The following is a 21563-nucleotide window of genomic DNA, read 5'->3' on the forward strand; positions in this document are numbered from 1 at the left end:
TCACACACACACACACACACGCACACGCACACACACACATCCCACATTGGACTGAGAATCCTTACATGTTGTTGAACTTCGGCGAAAAAGAGACGAAGAGGAGGAAGCTTCACTTGTATTCACGTGTTCCACGTTGATGAAAAATGTGCGGTGATACAGAGACAGGTTTTTTTTCTTTTTGCATTTACTGAACACATTTTTTCCTTTTTTTTTAATTTTATTTCTTTCTCCACTGGTTCTATATGTTTGTATTAATTAGTTTTAACAAATTTTGGTTTTTCCATATTATTATTTTTTTTTTATTTATTTATTTTTTTTTTTTTTCTTATTCGGTCGTCAAACGAGGCTCCGAGTCTCCAGCCTTCACAGATCTAAAGAGCCGGTGCGTTCGGGGGCTTGGCTGCTCTACATGTCTCGTCTTGAAGCTTGTTTGGACGCCCGTCCCCCACAGACGGCTCTGTGTGTGCCATATGGACAGTGAAAGCAGGGAGAGGACGTCGCGGCTTCTTCCCCGAGCAGCATTTCTAGTTCCTGTTTCCTGCCAGCCATCCTGATCACCAACATATAGTGTAACCCAGGACTCCATACACTGATTAGTTTTTTGTCTTGCCCTGTGCGTAATTCCTATTTAGTTTAGTGTGATGGTAAATGAGAAGGATTCAGACATTTTAGTTAAGAAAACACGGGAGTCTTAAACTAAATAATGGGAAACGAACTCCTCTGCTTGTTTGTGTTTGTTTGGTGCGTTTTGGATTTGTGAACCATTAAACCCCCCACACACACACACACACACACACACACACACACATCCACCTCCCACACTGCTCCCGCTGGTCTGTGCTTTATGGTCATACTTGGCCTCGACCTGATCCCGTTTGTGTTTTAGTCAGCCCGCCGAGTTTGCCAGAGCACCGCGCGTGGCGAAGTTCTCAGAAATCGGGCGCAACCGCAGTTGATCCGAGCAGGGCGCCGCGGCTCAGAGCGTGCCATGTTAACTACACAGTAGCTGAGAAATGCAGCAAATAACCGTAGCAACGCATACATTACATAGAGCGGCACCGGTCACAGCGGCGCGCACCGGACAGCGCGACAGGCGTGGAAGTCGGATATTTGGGGTGTAAAGTTTGTATTTATTTTGGCAACACTTTATTTTAACCCGCCTATTTAGCATTTATGAGCAGTATATAAACAATTAATAAATGGTTTATAAAACACTATAATAGTGTTTCTTAATGCATTTGTCAACAATGAAACTTCTCCCATGATGTGTGCATAACTGGTTTCATAAACTGTTTAAGAAGAAGAAGAAGAAGAAGAATAACAGGTTTTATCATATTTGATGATAGTGTGTATTCATAATTAATGAATACACACATCCTTACAGTGTGATATTAGACATGGATTAACTGTGTATACACATGAAGAGGTTTAATTCATTCTTGACCTGAGAAATAGTAAATCATAGAGGTCCATGTACTACAGGGGGTTGATGAATAAATATAATAAAGAAATACACCATATTTCAGTTTACAAAAATAAAACCACTACAGCCCGGCCGGACCGTAATCTAGTTGGGCACTGATCCAGCTATATTTGCGATATCTTGTCCTATCCAAATTATTATATAACATGATGTATCTGTATCTCTATCACTAGATGCCAAGTTCTATGTTAGAATTGTTGGAAAAAATACATTAATAAACACTTGAAATATGCTTATATTTGTTTACAACTACATTATAGTGTGTTTAAGAACAAAATGGATTCATAGTTTATAGAGCTGCAAATAATTAGTCAGTTGATTGATAAGTCAACAGTTTTGATAATTGATTAATAATTATCAAGCAAAAATGATAAAAAAAAATCTGATTCCAGCTTCTTAAATGCGATTCTCTTATGTCATGTTATAGAACTGTAAATCACATTTTTTTGGGGGGTGTTGGGAAATGTTTCACTATTTTCTGACTTTTTATAGACTAAACGATTGAGTAAACGAAGCAAAAAAGACCGTTTGTGTGCAGCCATACTGGTTTGTACTGCTTAATAGGGTTAATATAAAGTGTTGGACTTCTTTCCGTGCTATTTTTGCAATAAAATCCTAATCATGTGCTGCAGTGCTCCAACAGGAGGCTAATGTCCCTCTCATGTGCTAACTCGATAACCATTCCTTATTCTCGACCCATTAGTCAAATCTTACATTCATCAGTGACCCAGTTATTCCTCATGTTATCACCAGAGTGAGCATCGTAGCCTTTTGAAGATCGATGTAGCGAAGTGATGGAGCAGCTGCCTTGGAGGCGACGATGCAGTTCAGCATCACGCGTTTTTGTTTGAGTTTGATCAGTGACGAAAAGTGTCGGTTTACCATCTCGAGCCAATCGGCGACTGTCGGAGGCTGTAGGACCGTAAAAGTTTACACCCAAACCTTCACATCTCATCTCGCGCACATTCACTCCAAGTTATCCATGCATTGCTCCATGGATCCCCCCCCCCCCAACTTCTCCTCCTCCGTCCTCCCCAGACACCTCAGAGCTGTCAAATCTCCATCCGCCTCTCCTCCTCGTTCCCCCTCCATGCAGCTCCACCTCTTCCTCTGCGAGGCTGTCACTGCACCTAGTCACGTGTGTCAGTCACAGCTGGCACCCGCAGCTCCATATACACACGTCTCGACACGCACACACACACACACAGACGCCTGTAACGCACACACACACCTGCCAGTCTCGTGTAGTCCACGAGAGGCTGGGAGAAGGAGACCTCGTCTTTGTTTCTGAACATCTTTAATTCAAAGTCGGAGGAGTGTTTGTCGCCCTGGCGTCTCCCGCGCCAACGACTGGCAGCTCGATTCATTTACCGGGAAGGGAGGGAAGGTCACCCCCCTCCCTCCCCTCCCCCCCCTCCCTCCCCTCCCAATGCGTTAGACTTGATCTTATTCCAAATGATGTCTCCAGCTAACAACAACAACAACAACAACACGTCCTTGGGTTCTATTCGTATTTGTCGTAGCAGCTCAATAAAGCACAGGACAGGCCGGTGCCATTTCCTCATCAAAGAAAGGTCCAGCACTAGATTCATTTAAAGGAAGGGACTGTTTAATAAAAAAAAAAAATAAAAAAAAAATATCATCCATCACTACATTGTAAGGATGTAACGATACACTCAAGTCGCGATTCGATACGATTCACGATTTTAAGTTTAGGACACGATTTTCTTTTTTTTTTTTTTTTACATAATGAGCTGCAAACAACTGAAAAAATGTCCTGTTTAATTTCTATAAACGGTGCAAAACAGATGTGTCCTCTTCTTCAACGTGCAACTGCAATGGTATTTTATCTTGAATAACTACATTTAAGTGAACGATAAACAATTAGATTTTGAAAACCAATCCCTTATCAAAATCGGTAAATAAACTTCAAATGAATAAACCGAGGACACGTAGTGACGTCTGAACGTCAAACGAGTGAAATCCAAAACCGATTACGCCCTTTAGGCGTTTTTATAAAAATTGCGTCGCAACTTTTCACCTTTTTCACGTCGATTTTTGAACCGATTGACGCTGCATCGTTGCATCCCTACTGCGCTGTCGGCGCGAGGGTCCAGCTGCCGGCTCGTAGCTGGACTCCTCTCTCCCTCTTCGTCAGCGTCGACGTTTTCATCCTCATAGTTCACGGAGACATTTTCATATGTGGATTTCTCTTTCAAAACGTATTATCCTTGAAACGAATATTTCACCCAAAAAAAAAAAAAACGCCTGCATTGACGATTGAAGAGCGTCATGCTCTAAATGCTCGTGTCCCGAGCATCTTATGAGCCAAGGTCTGCTCTCTTACATTCCAGTACAGTATATATATATATTTTTCTAGCGGATGCCCCACAAAGAAGCTGCTCCAAGGCTTTTCTCTGCCGTCCTGGCCCTCACCTAAACAAGTTCCCTTCCTACACGTGTGTGTGTGTGTGTGTGTGTGTGTGTGTGTGTGTGTGTGTGTGCGCGTGCGTGCGTGCGTGCGAGAGAGAGAGGGAGAGCATGCGTGTGAATTTCTGTGTTTCAATGTTCTTGAAGGAGGCACAAATCGAGGAAGTGTCAGCATCGGCACGGCCCTACATATATGCTAGTTATTTAAACTAATTAGAATAGTACATTAGCTTAGTAACATATTTAAGAAAATCAGAACCGATGGCTTTTTAAACATTATTTATATTTGGTGTAAAAAGCATAAATGTGCCCCTTTTCAAATGGCCTTAAACTCCATCTTTGCATTAATATGCATTGTCATTCGTTGTTTGTTTTTTTAGGATTATTGGACTGCCACTAGACAGGAAAATGCAAACAAAGAAAATATTTTCAAAAAGTTAGGTCTCTGGTGCATTCTTGTTGGCCATAAAGAGTACACAATTAAAGATTGCATGTCCAATCGTCTGTTTGTGTGTCTTAGAATGCCGTTGTAAAAATGTTTAATTACATTGAACCTAATAAAGCCAATGTTGGAGGATGTACTGAGTCTGCCTTGTCTATTCCAGAGTCTTGGATAGTGGGTGTGTTTGTTAAAGCATGCATGCATGAAGAGATGCTCTTCAATAGTTAAATAGTTTAGGTTTTTCCAGAAGAAGAAATGAGCCTGAAGAAAGTTAATTTGTACGCCCAAAATGACTGTTCAACTGATGCAAAGAATTGGGAGTTTCTAAGCAGGCCTCTTGGTTCAGTGCAGGGGTCTTCAACGTTTTTTAAGCCAAGGACCCCTTAACTGAGAGAGAGACAGAGCAGGGACCCCCTACTACATATATCTGTATTGTATTTGTATTTATATGAAGTTGCATATTAAACTGGGCCTACAGTAACGTTTAGGGCAGCCTAAAGCCTTTATACATACCATTTTGAATAGCACACTAAGTGTGACAAAGGCCCTGTCACTGTTGGATGGCACATGGTAAACCTACTCAGGTCACCAAGCACCCAGACAATTAATTTGCAGTCACACTTTTATACATATCATTCAGTAACACTGTTACCAAAAATACCACATTAGTTTAGTCAGTTCAGTTTATTTATTATTTATTATTAGTATTATTTCTACTTTTCAAACGATGTTACTTAACCATTAATTCGAACTCTTTCTCCTCTCCAGTCCCTGGGTCTGAACCAGAGCTGAGGTAAAGTGCTCCTTCATATAGGGCCTACAGCAATCACACTCAGGTGTGCTGATGGTGGGAGATACCATGTATCTGGGTCATATGGGAGGGTAGATTTTCTAGTTGAAAATGGGTGTACGTTTTTGTGTTTTCGAAAGTAAGACGAGTGGAGAATGATTTGTTCAAGAATCTGTTATTTGTTTATTGTAGAAACTAGCAGTGAAATTCTAAATGTGTAAATGGTAACATAATTGAGAGATAATTGAATCAATTAAGAGTTGGTTGGTCTTGTGGGAGGGGGCTTAAATAAGCCTCTGGCCAACTAAGCAAGGAGGTTCAGTCTGAGGGAGGCTACAATCCAGACAGGTGATTTGAACTTTGCTAGTGGAAACCTTGTGTAAAAAGAGATTTTTTTGTTTCTTTTTTTTTTTTTTGCTGTGGACATCCTGCGGCGTTTCACCACTTTTTTGTAAATAAAAGCGCCTTCACGTTTTGCAACTCAAGCCATCGTGTTAGTGACTTCTTTGTCCAGATTCCCAACACTCTCTTAACACTAAGCTATTAAAATAGCCTACTAATTGTTGGCATCATTTTATAAATCATGTTTTAATGTTAAACATACATGTGGCACAGGGAATCCTTAGGATGAACTGTATCTGTGGATGGCCTTAGTGACTACATTGCCTACAGGTCAGTAAGCCTATCATCAATGGGGATTTACATTTGCAAATAATATTTGCAGGACCCCCTTAGGGGTCTCGGACCCCCTGTTGAAGATCTCTGGTTAAGTGTGTTGCTGTTATGTGCATGCTAACAGTTGCTAATTGGCACTGAATGTCACAAGTTATGCACATTCTAGGTCATAAACCAAAGTATTAGGCAATATATTACTATTGTATATAGTAAAAAGACATTTCATTCCAAACCACACATGTACACCTCAGGGTGGAGCAGCAAAATCAGTGGAATGGTCTGTAGAAAAAAAAAGAAGCTTTTTTTTGTTTTTAAAGAAAAAGCACCTCCCATTATTTAAAGAAATGCAGTGGTGGTAGAAGTACTCCAATCCTTTCCTGAAGTAAAAGCAATACAAAAATGTATTAAAGGTGCAATATGTAATATTGTGTGTAATACTGGCAGCTAGCGGTTAAAATAGTTACTGCAGTACAAATTCAAAATACTGGAGAGTCGTCTCCCCCGCCCCCTCCTGCCCAGACTCGAAGTTCACGGGGGTTGCCAGGCTGAGACCGCAGCTTTCACAACAACGTTGCTAGACACATTTCTCACATAGCCAGACATTACTCCACAGCACAGCGGAGTAGCTAACGGTAGATGCGGGCTATATTGACAGTCATAAAAGCCCGTGCTCACGCGGAGCTCTGTAACCAACTGACAGACACACTTTTTCGGTTTAAAATTACAGTATGAACCGCTAAAAACACAACAACCTCACTGTCTTCTCCACATGCCAGTCAGGCACACTTCCTCGGCTTAGAATTACAATACGAAATGCTAAAAATACCACCAGCTACCTTACCGACGGAACACACTTCATTGGCTTAGAATTACGGCAACAATCGCTAAACACACACCCCCCCCCCCCCCCCCCCCCCCCCCCCCCCCCCCCCCCCCCCCCCCCCCCCCCCCCCCCCCCCCCCCCCCCCCCCCCCCCCCTCTTCCCCCCCCCACTACATTTATCACTATACTTATTTTTTTGATTGCTATTTTTATTTTTTTTTTTTTTTTTTTTTTTTTTTAATTTTTTTTTTTTTTTTTTTTTTTTTTTTTTTTTTTTAGAGTGGTTTGGTTTGGGGTTTGTGGGCTTTTTTTTTTTTTTTTTTTTTTTTTTTTTTATAATTCAATGTGAGAACACAAATGTTGAAATGACAAAAAATGCCCGTCCCTAGTAGCTGTGATAAATTAGCCTGAAGCTAATGTTTACCTGTTCATGAGAAAATAAGCCAACTCTGCGTCCTTTTGGGCTCTAAGCTGTCTCCATCTTTCAAATACATCTCCATTATTTACCAGGGGGTTGTTACGTATCTGGTCACGCAACTGTTAGAAAAATGCTGTTTTCTTTTTTTTTATGTCATGTAGAATCTATCTTCGTTGATCCTGTTCGTTTGTTTGCTGCTTTCATGGCTGTACTACCCTTACAGCTGTAGCGTGCTGGGTTTACGTTTTTACAGGTATATCTGGCAACCCGGCCTGGCTGTCAAACTGGGCCGTTGATAACAACACACAGGCCAAAACATAATTCCGTCACGGAATGTAAATTTCAAAAAGAAAAAATACTGAAATTAGCATTGTTGTCAGAAAAGATAGTATTTCAGTTTAACATGTTTCCTTAATATCTGATGAGGCATTGGTGTCATTTTTGGATTTATTAAAGTACAAATATTACATATTGGACCTTTAAGTAGAATTATGGAAAACTTATAACTTCAAACCTGCATGTTACATTGAAATATGACTCCTTTAGCCTTTAAAGACTTAATTACAGACTAAAAGGACTTAGGAAAAGAGAGGTTGTTTTCTGTATCACTGAACAAGAGATAACATCAGAGAAGCTGATCAAGTCTTTGCTGTGAAAACATTAGTTACTAAGAAGTATAGTTGGGAAATAAATTAAAGAAGTGGAGTACAATATCTCCCTCTGAAATGTAGGAGTATAAGTAGAAAGTGGCTTAAAATGGAAATACTCAAGTACATGTACCTAAGAATTGTACTCCATTCTAAAAGGATAGTAAGTTACATTCCACCACTGGTGTAATGTCAGGACCTTCATGAAACCAATGCTCAGATGCTCACTTTTTTTTTTTTTTTTTTTTTTTTAAGATTTGTGGGGGCTTCCCCCCCCCCATTATTTGTAGTGACGGTGGATAGACCGGAAAGGTGGGAGAGAGATGGGGGATGCGCCCTTACTGGGTGAGCTATAGGTCACCCCAGATTCTCACTTTTAACGACTTTTTTTTGTGCACTGCTTTTTAATCAAAGAGTTGGACAGAGCTTGCGTTAGGAAAAACTTTATTATGATAAGGTTACAACAGGACGGACACAGGTCTCACCATGACAGAAGTGGTTGGAGAGGAGGCCCCTGGCTGAGAGCCAGAGGTGGCACAGAGTCAAATGGCCCCAGAGATGTTGACAGTGGATAAAGCTCCATCCTTCTAGTGGTTTTTGACAGTTTTTGAGAACGCAACATTCAAATATGCGACTGACTTTGACAGCAGCTTCACAGAGTGGAACAAATCCACGCTCTGAGGGGACAGCTCGGGACCCTGTGCCACCTCAGCCACAGTCCAGTGGTCCCTTTACTTCCACTGGCCCTTCTCATAGTCCCACTTGGCTGAGAAGCCCTCGATGGGGTTGACCTTCATGTCCAACATCCTCTGTAGCTGTTTGGCCTGCCACTCCTCGTCAAAGGTCCTGGGACGTGGAGGGTAGACTAGAGCAAACAAGGAATAGAGACATACATAGCCCTTCAATGGACTCGGAAGTGTAGTCGATATGCAAACGCATACATGCATGCATGATGCTGCAAAAAACAAAGCATGTGAGTGGCGTCAGAGCTTTTTTTCGCTTGGTAAAAACTTTATTTTGGCAAAACGCCATCAAGTTCCCGTTCAGCCAGCCGTTTGACAGCAGATAAAACAGGGAAAGAAACTGATAACACACTAGAGCTGCATAGAGTAATTAATTGGTTGTCAACTATTGAATTAATAGGCAACTATTTTTAACTCGATAAATCGGTTTGAACAATTTGCTATCTATCTATCTATCTATCTATCCATCTATCTATCCACACTGATTTCAGCTTTTTTTAAATGTGAATATTTTCTAGTTTCTTCACTCTGCGACAGTAAACTGAACATCTTTTGATCAAAACAAGACATTTGAGGACGTCATTTTATAGACCAAAAATCTAATAGATTAATTGAGAAAATAATCAACAATGAAAATATATCGTCAGTTGCAGCCCTTGGTAACAGACCTCTCTCACATTGGACAGGTTGAGCTGTCAAACACCGGTGTGGAACTCATAAAGTCCATTTATGGGGCTCTGGTTTTGTAAATGCTGGCTAACTGGTGAGGCTTACTGGGAGACTTGAAAGGAACAGAGCTACCGTTAATGGCGTTAGGTACAGCTGTGCTGTTCCTGCTATGATAATAATATAAGTGAAAACGTCTGCTGTGGAAGAGATCTGTGTCACACCAGGGGCGCGTTCAATCTCAACACGGTGTGCACCGTTTTGCTATGGCTCCCTGGTTGAATGACATTTTTCCTCAGAACGATGTGCAACTGCTTTGAGATATGTAATATAATATAATATAATAAGGTAAGATATACTTTATTGTCCCCGAAGGGAAATTTGTTTTGGACTCAGTTACAAAATAAAAAATAAACCTGTGGAGCCGTACAGTGTCAAAATATGAGGAAACCCCCCCACAAGTATTACAATTGGCACACATGGAAAGAACTATGATAAAATGTGGCCTTCTTGATTGCAAAGACAACACAAAATACAGAAGATAAGCATCTCTCTCAGTACAGGCCAAAAGTTTGGACACACTTTCTCATTTAATGCATTTCCTTTTTATTTTCATGACTATTTACATTGTAGATTCTCACTGAAGGCATCAAAACTATGAATGAACACATATGGAATTATGTACTTCACAAAAAAGTGTGAAATAACTGAATATGTCTTATATTTTAGATTCTTCAAAGTAACAAAATTCCAATAATTAACCCTGACAAAGCACACCTGTGAAGTGAAAACCATTTCAGGTGACTACCTCATGAAGCTCATTGAGAGAACACCAAGGGTTTGCAGAGTTATCAAAAAAAGCAAAGGGTGGCTACTTTGAAGAATCTAAAATATAAGACAGGTTTTCAGTTATTTCACACTTTTTTGTTAAGTACATAATTCCATATGTGTTCATTCATAGTTGTGATGCCTTCAGTGAGAATCTACAATGTAAATAGTCACGAAAATAAAGAAACACATTGAATGAGGTGTGTCCAAACTTTTGGCCTGTACTGTATATGTTTTCTCGTTTGGGTGGGTGCGCCTCTCGTTTATTGGCTGCGTCACACGCGATACCCAATCAGTGGAGACGTGTCCGTAAACGCGTTTTGTCGGGGCTGAACGTGGCCACAGGTGCGTGATGTTGTGGCCGACAAGGTTTCCGGTTCTTAGCACCATGCATTGTCAAAAGAGATGGGTCTGTCCTTTCAGAGTGTAGAAGTCAGACTTACCGTAGGATGCCTGCCACCAGACCAGCAGGCCAGTGAAGCCCAAGAAGATGAACATACCGCCCAAGACAGTCTTCCACTCTGCTGACGGCCGCTTCATCTCCGGGTAGGTCTGATGGAACGCGAGCCGGTACACTGCGAAGGACACGAGAGACGGGTGAGATAGAGGGTCAAGAAGAGAAAATAGGGAAGTGTACCACTAATAATATGGAAAGAGTTCTTTCTTTCTCTTGTCCTGTATTGGGTCCCTGTTATATGCACGACTGTCAAGTATCAACCTGAAAATGAGCATGATGGGTGTCCTTTAATGATCGAGTTCCCTCTTTGTAGAGCTTAAACCACACACAGAGAGTCATTAGGCAATATACAAAGACAGGAAAATAAAACAAAGCTGCTCTGTATTTTAAATTGGGGACTCCTGCCTCATCCGTGATTCTCTCATACACACTTCAGCCTAGCCAGCGGCTGTGCCATTCATCAGAAGCACCATCAGCTAAAAACGTCGTACAAGGCCAGAAGCAGAAGCCCTGAACGCAAAATGTGTGGCGTCAAGATAAAGGCTTCTGGCTCAGCCACATCTAATTTTAAAATCAGGAAACTGAAAACGCGCCCAGATAGGTTAGCAAACTTGGACTTGTGAGCCTCTCGGTTAAGATCTTGATCTGCAAAATAACCGCAACTACTCCACTACATTCATCTGATAGATGTAGTTGGAGTAAAAAGTAGAGTACTCCACTACTGTGAAATGTAGTGGAGTAGAAGTATAATGTTAACGCAGGGGCATCGGACTGGGGGGTGGAAAGGGGACTGAGTACCCAGGGCCCTCATGTGAGGAGGGCCCAAAAAGATGCTAGAATGAATAGCTGTGGATGCGGGGAGGGGCCCATAGAAAATGCCTTTCTACAGGGCCCAGAATTTGGTGCTACGCCCCTGCGTTAACGTACCATGATATAAGAATACTCGACCAAAGTACATGAGAATTGTACTTTACTGTTCTGCAGTAAATGTACACGTTCCACCCCTGGTTGCCCTGTGCTTTTGAAGGAATTGTGGTCTACGTATATTAAGTGTATTGTATTAATTTGACGCGCGTTTTCATGTCGTTTTGTTGCAACGCTTTGAGCCTGCGAGGAGAGAGGAACCTACAGGCGAGCTTCTCCTCTTGGCTCAGCTGGCTCCAGGGTCCTTTCTCCTTCTGTTTCAGGCTCTTGTCGGCAGCAGTCAGGACGTCGGTGTAGGGTTTGTCGGGCAGAGGGGTGTCCAGGCGGTCCACGTACATTGGCTGAGACATGTCCACTGCCTGTGCCACCTCTGGACAGACGGAGACAGGAAGGGTCACTTTTGGAACCAATGTGCAGTCAAGAGAACAGTTTTAAAACCCTGGTTCAGAAAATGGGAACATGCGTCCTACACTTGTAACACAACAACCCCCCCAAGGATCATGTGTCTATGATGGTACAGCAGCGCCATCTGCTGGTTTAGGACTTCAGACTGAGGCCTCCTGTTCTGGTACGCCAGTCTTCTGAACAATGGGGGGGGGAGTTACATAAAGTGAGAACACCGTGTGAGTGACTGACTGACTGACTAATCCAAATTGGTTGATTTGAATGTGGTTTCATGCAGCTTAAACTACTGCCGTCAACCTTTGCTGTGTTCATACCAATTCAGCATGTAATTTCCAGGTAAGCTTTTTGAAAGAATAACACCCCATTCGGTGACCCATCTCATTTTCCAACATCTAGAGCAGGGGTCACCAACACGGTGCCCGCGGGCTCCAGGTAGCCCCCAAGGACCACATGAGTAGCCCTCAGGCCTGTTCTAAAAATGAAAATTGAATATTGATATTATCTGTTTCCCACCTTGTTAAGTCATTGTTGATAATTATTGTGAGAAATCATTAACGTGATCAGTGTCGTCACATAGATGAGCGTCATTAATCATTAATAATCATATATAACTAAAGGCAAACTGAGCACATTTGTTATTTCAGAAGTGTAACTAACTGGTAGCCCTTCGTATGACTCAATACCCATGAAGTAGCTCTCAGTTTAGAAAAGGTTGGTGACCCCTGATCTAGAGTCACAGAGCAGTACACAACAGTTTCTGCTGACCCTCTCTGTATTTACGGGGTCAATGTTTTCCCTTACATCTAAAAACTATGGAGGCATCTTTTTTTGGTAACAGATGCTATCAAAATAAAGTATGCAGTGGATTGCCGATTATTTAAGTAAAAGTCAAATATTTAAGATCTTCTTCGTGACATAAATAGACTACAAAATAATTCTCATTAAAAACTTTTTAAAATTCATTTCACTTTGACCTACCTGAGCTTTATTTTTGGTACACGTGCTTGATTTTACCATGTCTGCAAAGTTCCAATGAATGGCGAGTTCCCAGACCCAACATTTTGATGTGGGTCTGGCTTGTCAGGCTACAAGAACTATAGTAGCTAAGCCATCAAATTATAAAATACTCAAAATATTCACGTTAAACTCTCCTACTATATATACTTTTTTTAGGACAAACTATAGATCTTATTTTACTGATTTACTGTGTGTTCCTGCAGTCATTTCCCGTTTGTAGTGTAACCAAGCGTTTCTTATATTGTTTAGACCCACCGTTTGACCCTAAAATAAGGACACGGGCTTCCAATGCCGGAACCAAGACGGCATTGCACGTCTCACTCATTGACATAATATAAAAAGGTCTCACTTTGTTTATTTCTTCCCAACACAGTCAATCGTCAGAAAGTACAACGCTTTCTCCATTTCCGTTTTTCCCTTCAAAATAAAAGCTCTGTTTACTACAACTTCCTCCTAAGCTTCAACTGAGAGGTTACACAATAAAATACCTTATAGTAGTTTTTCACCTTCCAGAAAACAGACTACATTCTTCCATTGAGACCATTTTCAGGAACTGACAATTATTTTGGTCAGGAACTCAAATTAAGGAGCAAAGTAGCTAAGGGGAGCATACACTTTTACTAGTCTTCTTTTCTGTGTTTCATAACGTTAATGTGTTTATCGCGCTCCTAAAAGTTCCACACTCTTTGGCTAAATTATGCAGAAATTTGGTCTGCTGAAAAACACACTCGATAGGATTTAAAATGTGTAGTTAGCTAGCTAGCTGTCAGGCTAGCTGTCTGAATCTGGATCACGTTACCGTGACTCGCCATCCTCGCGCTGTTGGTAGTCAAGGCCACGGTTGCACGTCTGGCAACCAGACTTCCCACGCGCCCTGCAGTCAGACGGAGCATCTGAAAACAGGTCGGGAAAAGAAAAGTACACGTTTTTTATTTATTTTTTACGTATTCAAACAACACAGGCATTGCTTTTAAAGTCCTGCCGGGTTACCATCTTAGAAACAAAAATCATCTCGGTTTAATAAACAACACTAGTGGTGCACCCTGACAAAACCAAATACGTTAGGCGCTATTTCAATTTTCTATGGTCTGTTGAAGAAAATAACACGTGGTGCTTACAGTCAAATGCGTCAGAAGTATATTTAAGAGTGATAAAAAACAGTGACCTACTTTAAGATGAGCGTGGGGCTTTTTCACAGCAGACATTTTTTGACTTGTCATAGTAGGAAAATCACAGCTGAAATTGATAACCTTAACGATGGCTCAGTTCCATCAAGTGTCCCAGTAAGCTGTTTCAGTGAGTCAGCATGCACAATACCAGGGCCTCTCCTAAGTGGAATGCAGCCATCATTAATGGGTTTGAATACACCTGTGCTTTTCCTACTGACATGTCAACATGTCTGCTGTGAAAAAGGTCCATTAGGCCTAGGTAGTAAAGATTTCCAAATACAATTCAATTCAATTTTATTTATAGTATCAAATCATAACAGAGTTATCTCGAAACACTTTACAGATAGAGTAGGTCTAGACCACACTCTATAAATTCCAAAACCCCAACCACACAAATACACACAAAATAATGTCTTAATTTTTCTTAAATTTCGTCGTTTCTTCATTTTACTTCTTTAGTCTAATTAAGTTATTAAATTCAGCTGCTGCACTTGGTGCAGCTGACATTAATGTTGCCTTCAGGTGCTGTCAGAAAAAAAGAAAAAAAAAGTAATTGGCTTTAGTTTGTAGGCCTACATTCTCCCATGACATGAACCCTGTGGGAGTTGTTATGAAGGCTAATATGTACAATTTAGGGAGCCTGATTTAAGGGCAAACCCCTCCCATCATTCCAAAAGAAGGTATAAGTGCTGAATTTTACAGTTATTCATTTGTCTGATGCTTTTGTCTGAAGTAGTGCTAAAAATATTTTTTTTTCTAAGTTTTTTTTTCCAGTTTCTTTGACTAATAGTTTTGTTTACGTGTGCAGCAACTTACTTTGGACAGTAAATGCCAAGCCCAATATTATTTTTGCTGCAAAGTAAATTGTATTGTAAGCAGGACAAAAGCACGACAACAAGCCCCATTTATGACTCTCAGAAGAGCACTTGAAGGCAGCAATAACCACAACCAACAGTTCTTTAAGGCACTGGAGATGACAGTTATTTTGAACTGTTGTACACATGCAAATATGCACACTCTCCATTTACATAAAATGATTCTTCTCTATCTGTCTATTGCTCATTATGTTTTATGTTGCAGTCTTGAACATTTCATTTGCCATTGATCCTATTTTAAGAGCAAACAGCAGACATACTTATCTTTCTGTGTGTTGTTTTTCACAACACTGAATCAGAAGATCTCCTTAAGTGCTTTATAAAGGTGGCCTGGATGAATGCCAAAGTCTGGCCACCTCATTAGCTTTTACTGGTAAATACACTGCAGTGTAACAGAATGAAAAAGCAGGGTGACCTTTTGATAGTTAAGATATGATTGGTGAATAACAATTTTAATAATATTATTTGTATAGCACCTCATAAACATATATACATATCATTGTAGTAGTGAAAGTAGAAAGGACAGGAAAACAATTCAATAAATAAATTAAATTAACTGGTTATAGGATAAAAACACAATGAAAAATACGATAAAAAGATGGCATCACATAAAAGAAAGTCTGATAAAAATATGTTTTAAGAAGTGATTTAACAGAAGTCACTGATTCAGCAACCCTTATCTCCTCGGGCAGGTCGCTCCAAAGCCAGGTGCCCTGATGGAGAAGGCACGATCACCTAAAAATAAAGTTCTTCCAAAAAATATTATACATAAGCCAGTGCGGCTCATTATTGATGCTCCAATGAAAAGGGCATGGCTGTAGATAGCAGTGATAGTTACCAGGTGTTTTTGCAGGGATGGGGGATGATACCAGCATTAACGTAAAAAAGCAACAAAAAAACTGTGTCCCAAGGGAAAGTACCGGATGAATTCACCCTGCATTGATTTTGGAGAGAGTTTATGTTCACAGTCTGTGATTTAAGTTTCTCTGGAATAAGGTTTGAGTTATGCAAGGATTTCTCTCCTATTGCTTTAGTCTTTGTCCTTACACCTGTCCTTCTGTTGCCCACACACGCACACGCACACACACACGCACGCACGCACGCGCGCGCGCACACACACACACACACACACACACACACACACACACACACACACACACACACACACACACGCACACTAATTTAAAATGGCGGACATTGGCATTTAGTCAATTTAAGTGTTCAAGCTGACCTTCTGAGAGAGGCAGAAGTCAGCAGAAACATTGAACCTGTTGTACACATATTTAAAGAAAAATACTTACTTTAAGCCATACAGTATTTGCTCTGAATCAATTTTTTAAATAAAAGATACTGAAAGGAGCAATGTTTACTCTCACTGAGTGTTTTATATTTAGCACTTTGAATTGCCCTGTCGCTGAAATGTGCTATACAAATAAAGCTGCCTTGCCTTGCCTTGCCTTTTATCCCTGCAGGTTTAAAAAATGTCATGGATTTGTATGGAGCAATCTTTTTAATGCTTCTTTTCTGGTTAGCACCATCAGGTTTGACTATACTAATAGTCTTTAGAGCATTGTGAGCTTCCTATAACACAACTGCTGCACATTAGTGCAGATCTACAAATCTCTCAGCCAGATCTGTGTCATGGTTTACTATCTTTTCTGCACGTCCGCCACTCTCTCTAGCTGTGTGGGGTTAGGGGAGTGGGGAGGGGGGATAATCTATCCCTCCTTCATCCCCTCTTAAGTAGCTACTTCTTGCCAAAAACCATAATAGTCTGTTTATTTGATTCGGCAAAAGCAAATACTCACGGTAGTCGTAAGAGAGTGAAACTGCAGGGTTAGGAGATGCAACGGCAAAATAACTAATCTTGAGATAAAAGGGCTGTTTAGGCCGTCTTTCCCGTTTTGTCTCTCCTCTTATCACCACATAATACTAAGCAGGAACCAACTGGTGGGCGGGTGAGAAAGGCTGGCTTGTTGGATAGGGAGAGAGAGAGAGAGAGAGAGAGAGAGAGAGGGAGGGAGTAAAACCAAACCAGTACAAGTAAACAATCTAGCAAAGCATGTAGTGAGAGAGGGAAAAGTAGGTTGAGTTTAGCTGCAGATCACTAAAAGTAAAAGCAAAAAAAATCTTTGGTCACTTTGGTCTGCAGTCTGAACGTAGCCAAACATACTTTCTCTTATTTCCGAGGTTCAGACCGAGGTGATGGGGTCGCTTCTGTCGAGGTTACATTAGGACACAGACTTCTATATTTTACAGTGGGCAGGAACTGGCAGAGTGTGCGCATGTGCATGAGAATGTGAGACGGAGCTTTTGTGGAAAGAGAGAAAAGAAAGACAGACACAACGAGAGATAAGTTGCAACCTTTTACCCTAAGTAACTACATGAGGGTAGTTGGCACCAGGTCACCATTATTCCTGTTGGCGGTGAGCCCAGTGGCTGGCTGGCTGGCTGGCTGTGGGTGGTAGGTGGGGCACAAGGCAGCCAACAGTCACCAGCAGCACTGCAGAGACAGAGGAGAGTCTCAGGGGTTGGGTGAGGACAGACTTGTTCATAGTAAACCCACACTGCTTGGCTGTGTGACCTTTGCAAAACACTAACCTAAAACACAGCTTAGGTAGTATTAAAATGTACAAGAAATCTTGTTTTCTTATAGAGAGGAAAAACACCATATTATCTCTGATGTGCTTGAAATAATGGAGCAGCTCTGTAGGCATGCCTAAACTAAAGAAACTCAAACTAAGTTCAAGCAAATGTTCTTTGACTCTTAATTATGTTGTTTGTATACATGTAATAGAAATATCCCCTGTCCTGCAGTTGACAGATGTGTGATTTTCCATTGTGTTCTCAGTATTCAGCTTGTATTATTTGATATGTAGCAGACCACAGCTGTGGTGTCAGTCAGGTGCCTCTGTGTCATTGTTTAAAACTTACGTTGTGTTATATAACCTGAAGACTACGTGCTGTAGCTCACTACCCTGCCTGTGTCCACAGTCTGCATATTCACCTGCTTTCCTTCCAGCAACACAGTGATACATTAGGATAGTTTAGGATATATACGGTACATTCATTCAGAAAAGAACGCGCTCATAAATTATTATCCCGTCTATAATTCTTTATGCTATCTAAGCAGATAGTGCTGTAGTGTTTCTCAAACTGCAGTCGTGGAAAGTACAATTAATGAACTACTTCAATTCCTCTAGATTTCTATGGCACATATTGTACTTTTCTCTTCATTACATTTATCTCACAGCTAGTTATTACCAGTAGTTGCTCTACAGATTCGGATTTTACGTATACAACATACACTTAGTTGCCAGTGTATTGCTAAATCTAATGTAGTCCAACACCCCTGCAATAAACCCTGCCGTCTTGTGATGTTTACTTCCTGTTGAAATAGTTTCAGAGAGCTCTATTTTATTCTCTAGCCATGATATATAACCAACTAAAGGTGAAAGTCTGCGTCAGTTTTTCATCTCTCCATTCACTCCCATTGCTAGCGAAGCAGGTTTCTAAATCACACTTCAGCACACAAATAAACGTTAACAAAGCAGATTCTGCTAACGCATAAATTAACGAGTTCTGTTGCATACGTTTGAACGCTTATTTACGATTATTTAGCTACCTAGAGTCTAAGATAAGCAGTGGAATAGCTGCAGAAATTCAGTAAAGTTTGCGGATGGAATGAAGAAAAAAACTTTAATAATAATTGTAAATGAGCGATCAAAGGTATACAGCAGTTGACCTCCCTGAAAAATTACATGCAACTCTTCTCAAGGCTATACATCAGTTGCCAAACCAGAGATGGAAACATCTCTTTTTTTTCCTCTTTTTCAACTAGGCATGTCCTCCTGCACTAACAATGGCAAACTCAGTATAGGCAGGGCTCAACTCTAACTTTTTTTTCCCAAGGAGCACATGTGCTCCTAAGTAGAAAAATGTAGGAGTGCATAAAGAATTTTAGGGGCGCAATGAAAATGTATCAAATAATGTTATTCTTTCATAAAAGGAATACGAGGCGACATTTCCAAGCAAAGGGATTTCATTTATGTGAATAGAACAAGTAGCCTAAACTAGGTTTTTGATTATTTCTGCTTCAAACTGTATTTATATAATATTTATGTAATCATTTATACTTTAAACTGTACATGGTTTAAGGTTCATTTATTTTCATTGTACAATAAATGTCCCACTAAATCCAGACAGGTATTATCAATATAAATAGTCTATAGATCAGGTTTCCCTACACTGTGCGAGAACAGGCCAAAATTATAATTAAATTTGCAGCAATTTCCGAGCGTCTGAGAAGTTTTTTGCTTTGCCAGTCGACATGATTCGGTATAAACGAAAGAACTGCATGCCAGGGTCATTAACATACTGATCAGCATTCATGCGGTGCTTTGCATTGACTATTTATGGTTAAAATGGGTGTGTAAAGGGCAGGATAAGAGACTGATTCACATGCGCTCACTTGTGGGTAATCTGTGATTTATAAAGGGAACATTGCTTACAGATGTGCGTACGCAGGGTCAAATGTGATTTAAAAAAAAAATGTTGTATGCCTTTTTTGGCTTTTGGGTGTATGTACACTTTTAGTAAGGATTCTACGCACAGTTTTATAAATGAGACCCCTGAACTTTATCCAGTGATGTCTCTGTCAATTGTACTGCTATTGGAACGAGAAAAGCACCAATGGAAGGCTGAATACCATGCCATTCTACAGTATAGGCAAGGAGGTGAAGTTTATAAACTTAGCACAAAAAGTGAGGAAATTTGTGTTTGGTAGATTATTTCTCTGTGATAGAGATGATAGAGACGGGGGATACCATCTAAGAGGAAAATGTATGTTTTTATTTTTGGGAGGCATTTTTAGGCCTTTATTTATAGAGGACAGCTGAAGATATGAAAGGGGGAGAGAGAGGGGGAATGATATGCAGCAAACGGCCGCAGGTTCAGAGTCGAACCCGCGGCCGCTGCGTCGAGCAGTAAACCTCTATATATGGGCGCCTGCTCTACCAGGTGAGCTACCCAACGCCCAGGAAATGTACAGTATCTTTAAACAACCTCTTGTGTGAACTGCTGTTAATAGTATGTGTGTTTCAGTTTGTGGGGTGACCTTGTGGAATGGACTGAACAATGACATCAAACAGAGCCATAATATCATTCAGTTCAAAAATAGATTAAAGAAATCAATATACAGAAAGGAATAGACCGAAACATAGGAATGGAATTGTAATGTAAAGGTTTTATTGTGTATATATATTGTTGTATTGTTGTACGTTATGGTAAGACGTGAAAGATTGTATGCTGTATTTGCATATCTATTTGTTTTGTAATATGATATTGTGAAGTAGGGGCAGGACCTAATGAGCTGTATGCTTCTGCCTGCTCCTTCTCGAACTTATCCGAACTTATCTCGAACTTATCTCGAACTTAACTTACCTAATTTTGGTAAATTCTGATTGTTTGTGTTTTAATTTTGTGGTTTTATTGATTGTTCAAGATAAATAATAAATCAAAGTGGCCATGCTCCTATTTGCATTTTTTACCAGTTAATCCTTTTAAAAAGCACCCTTAAATAAAGAGGGGGGAAAGCATTTTTGCAGTCTATTTTATCTGCATAGCTAGATACCACCATAAGGTGTAAATGAGAAACTATGGAATGACCCTTTTCCATGGGTATGTTGTTTTAATTGGAAATACCATACATGTCCACTAGACAGCAGCACCAGACAAACATTTGAGGCAGTAGCAGAGAGAAAAACTCCTTGCATGCAACACATTTGTAAAGCAAAGCATAAAATAAAAAATAAAAAATAAAAATAACATAAGGATACATTTGTCAGTTGAAATTAAAACAAAGCCAAGCGTTTATCCTGCTGAAACTGGTCCAAGCCATATTTCACTGGGGTGGAACATCTGCATTTGTTTTCAGCCTCTAACACTTGCCAAACATGCACAGCAATTACCAGCATTTTGGTTGTGTGTTTCATTACTGCTACAACTAACTTAGAATTAGAAACAGGAAAAAGGTCTTTACGTCATGCAGTTTATCTGGTATAATAAGTATAACCATTTGCACAACAACTGAGTGGAAATATATGTAATTGCTTCAATTATCTATCAAAGGAAATTACTTTTTACCGGATAGTTGAGACATCAGATATTATTTAAGCAATATTACAGGAGAGGGTGTGCTTTAAAGGACAATCCTAGCGCAAAATGAACCTAGGAGTTAATAACATATGTGTACCGAGTCGACTGTTCTCTGGGATATGTTTTCATGCTAATCGAATGTGTCTCTAGCTTGAAACAAGCTAGCGCAAACTGGTGACTAGCTTCTAACGCTAGCTTTCGGGGCAGAAAATCGCTATTTTATACCACTAACAAGGCTCCAAATAGCACCACCCTTTCACGGTAGCATAATGAGGGTCCCTACATGTAAACTGAAGCATTGAGAACTTTATAAGTGTACAGAAAAAAACCCCCCCCTTTTAAAAGTATTACGTAATGCTGTGCGATTACCAACAAAATGAAATATATAATCAAAAGGAATTTATATTGTGGGGCAATTTGCTCACAAAAAAATATAAAAAAGCAACAGAGAGGATTTCTAGTCCCTCCTCCAACTTGAGCTAACGTTAGCTTTGTAGAGATCGTAGGATTTCCCAAACTGAATGAATACCGCACACACAAACACAAAACTGCTTTGCTAGCTCAATCGTGTTGTAACCATAGATATCTGCTGAAAAAATAAAAATGTAGTTCATTA

The 21563-nt window shown here is 40.3% G+C and overlaps 1 protein-coding gene across 4 annotated transcripts; it reads right to left on the minus strand.

Moving 5' to 3' along the window:
• Positions 1-8134: 8134 nt before the first annotated feature.
• On the minus strand, positions 8135-16749 carry LOC120559811. 4 transcript variants are annotated; one of them, XM_039801839.1, is made up of 5 exons: positions 16600-16749; positions 13547-13640; positions 11531-11695; positions 10388-10519; positions 8135-8572 (listed from the first exon to the last, which is right to left on the minus strand). In XM_039801839.1, the coding sequence occupies exons 2-5, from the start codon at positions 13638-13640 to the stop codon at positions 8439-8441; spliced, it is 525 nt and encodes a 174-aa protein (XP_039657773.1). In that variant the 5' UTR covers positions 16600-16749; the 3' UTR covers positions 8135-8438. The 4 variants fall into 4 exon arrangements, with proteins under 4 accessions (XP_039657773.1, XP_039657771.1, XP_039657770.1 ...); XM_039801837.1 differs by lacking the exon at positions 16600-16749 and adding an exon at positions 13917-13971; XM_039801836.1 differs by lacking the exon at positions 16600-16749 and adding an exon at positions 13866-13967.
• Between the last annotated feature and the right edge of the window lie 4814 nt (positions 16750-21563).

Source organism: Perca fluviatilis, chromosome 5 (genome assembly GCF_010015445.1).
Source record: "Perca fluviatilis chromosome 5, GENO_Pfluv_1.0, whole genome shotgun sequence".
Lineage (NCBI taxonomy): Eukaryota > Metazoa > Chordata > Actinopteri > Perciformes > Percidae > Perca > Perca fluviatilis.

What these genes read in the sequence shown, in the direction of transcription:
- LOC120559811 (XM_039801836.1), bottom strand. Translation starts at nt 13,967, where the DNA reads ATGACAAGTCAAAAAATGTCTGCTGTGAAAAAGCCCCACGCTCATCTT. An exon ending in TACTTCTGACGCATTTGACT is followed by an intron (nt 13,641 to 13,865) that starts GTAAGCACCACG and finishes ACCTGTTTTCAG; the next exon opens with ATGCTCCGTCTGACTGCAGG. An exon ending in CTGGTGGCAGGCATCCTACG is followed by an intron (nt 8,573 to 10,387) that starts GTAAGTCTGACT and finishes TGTTTGCTCTAG; the next exon opens with TCTACCCTCCACGTCCCAGG.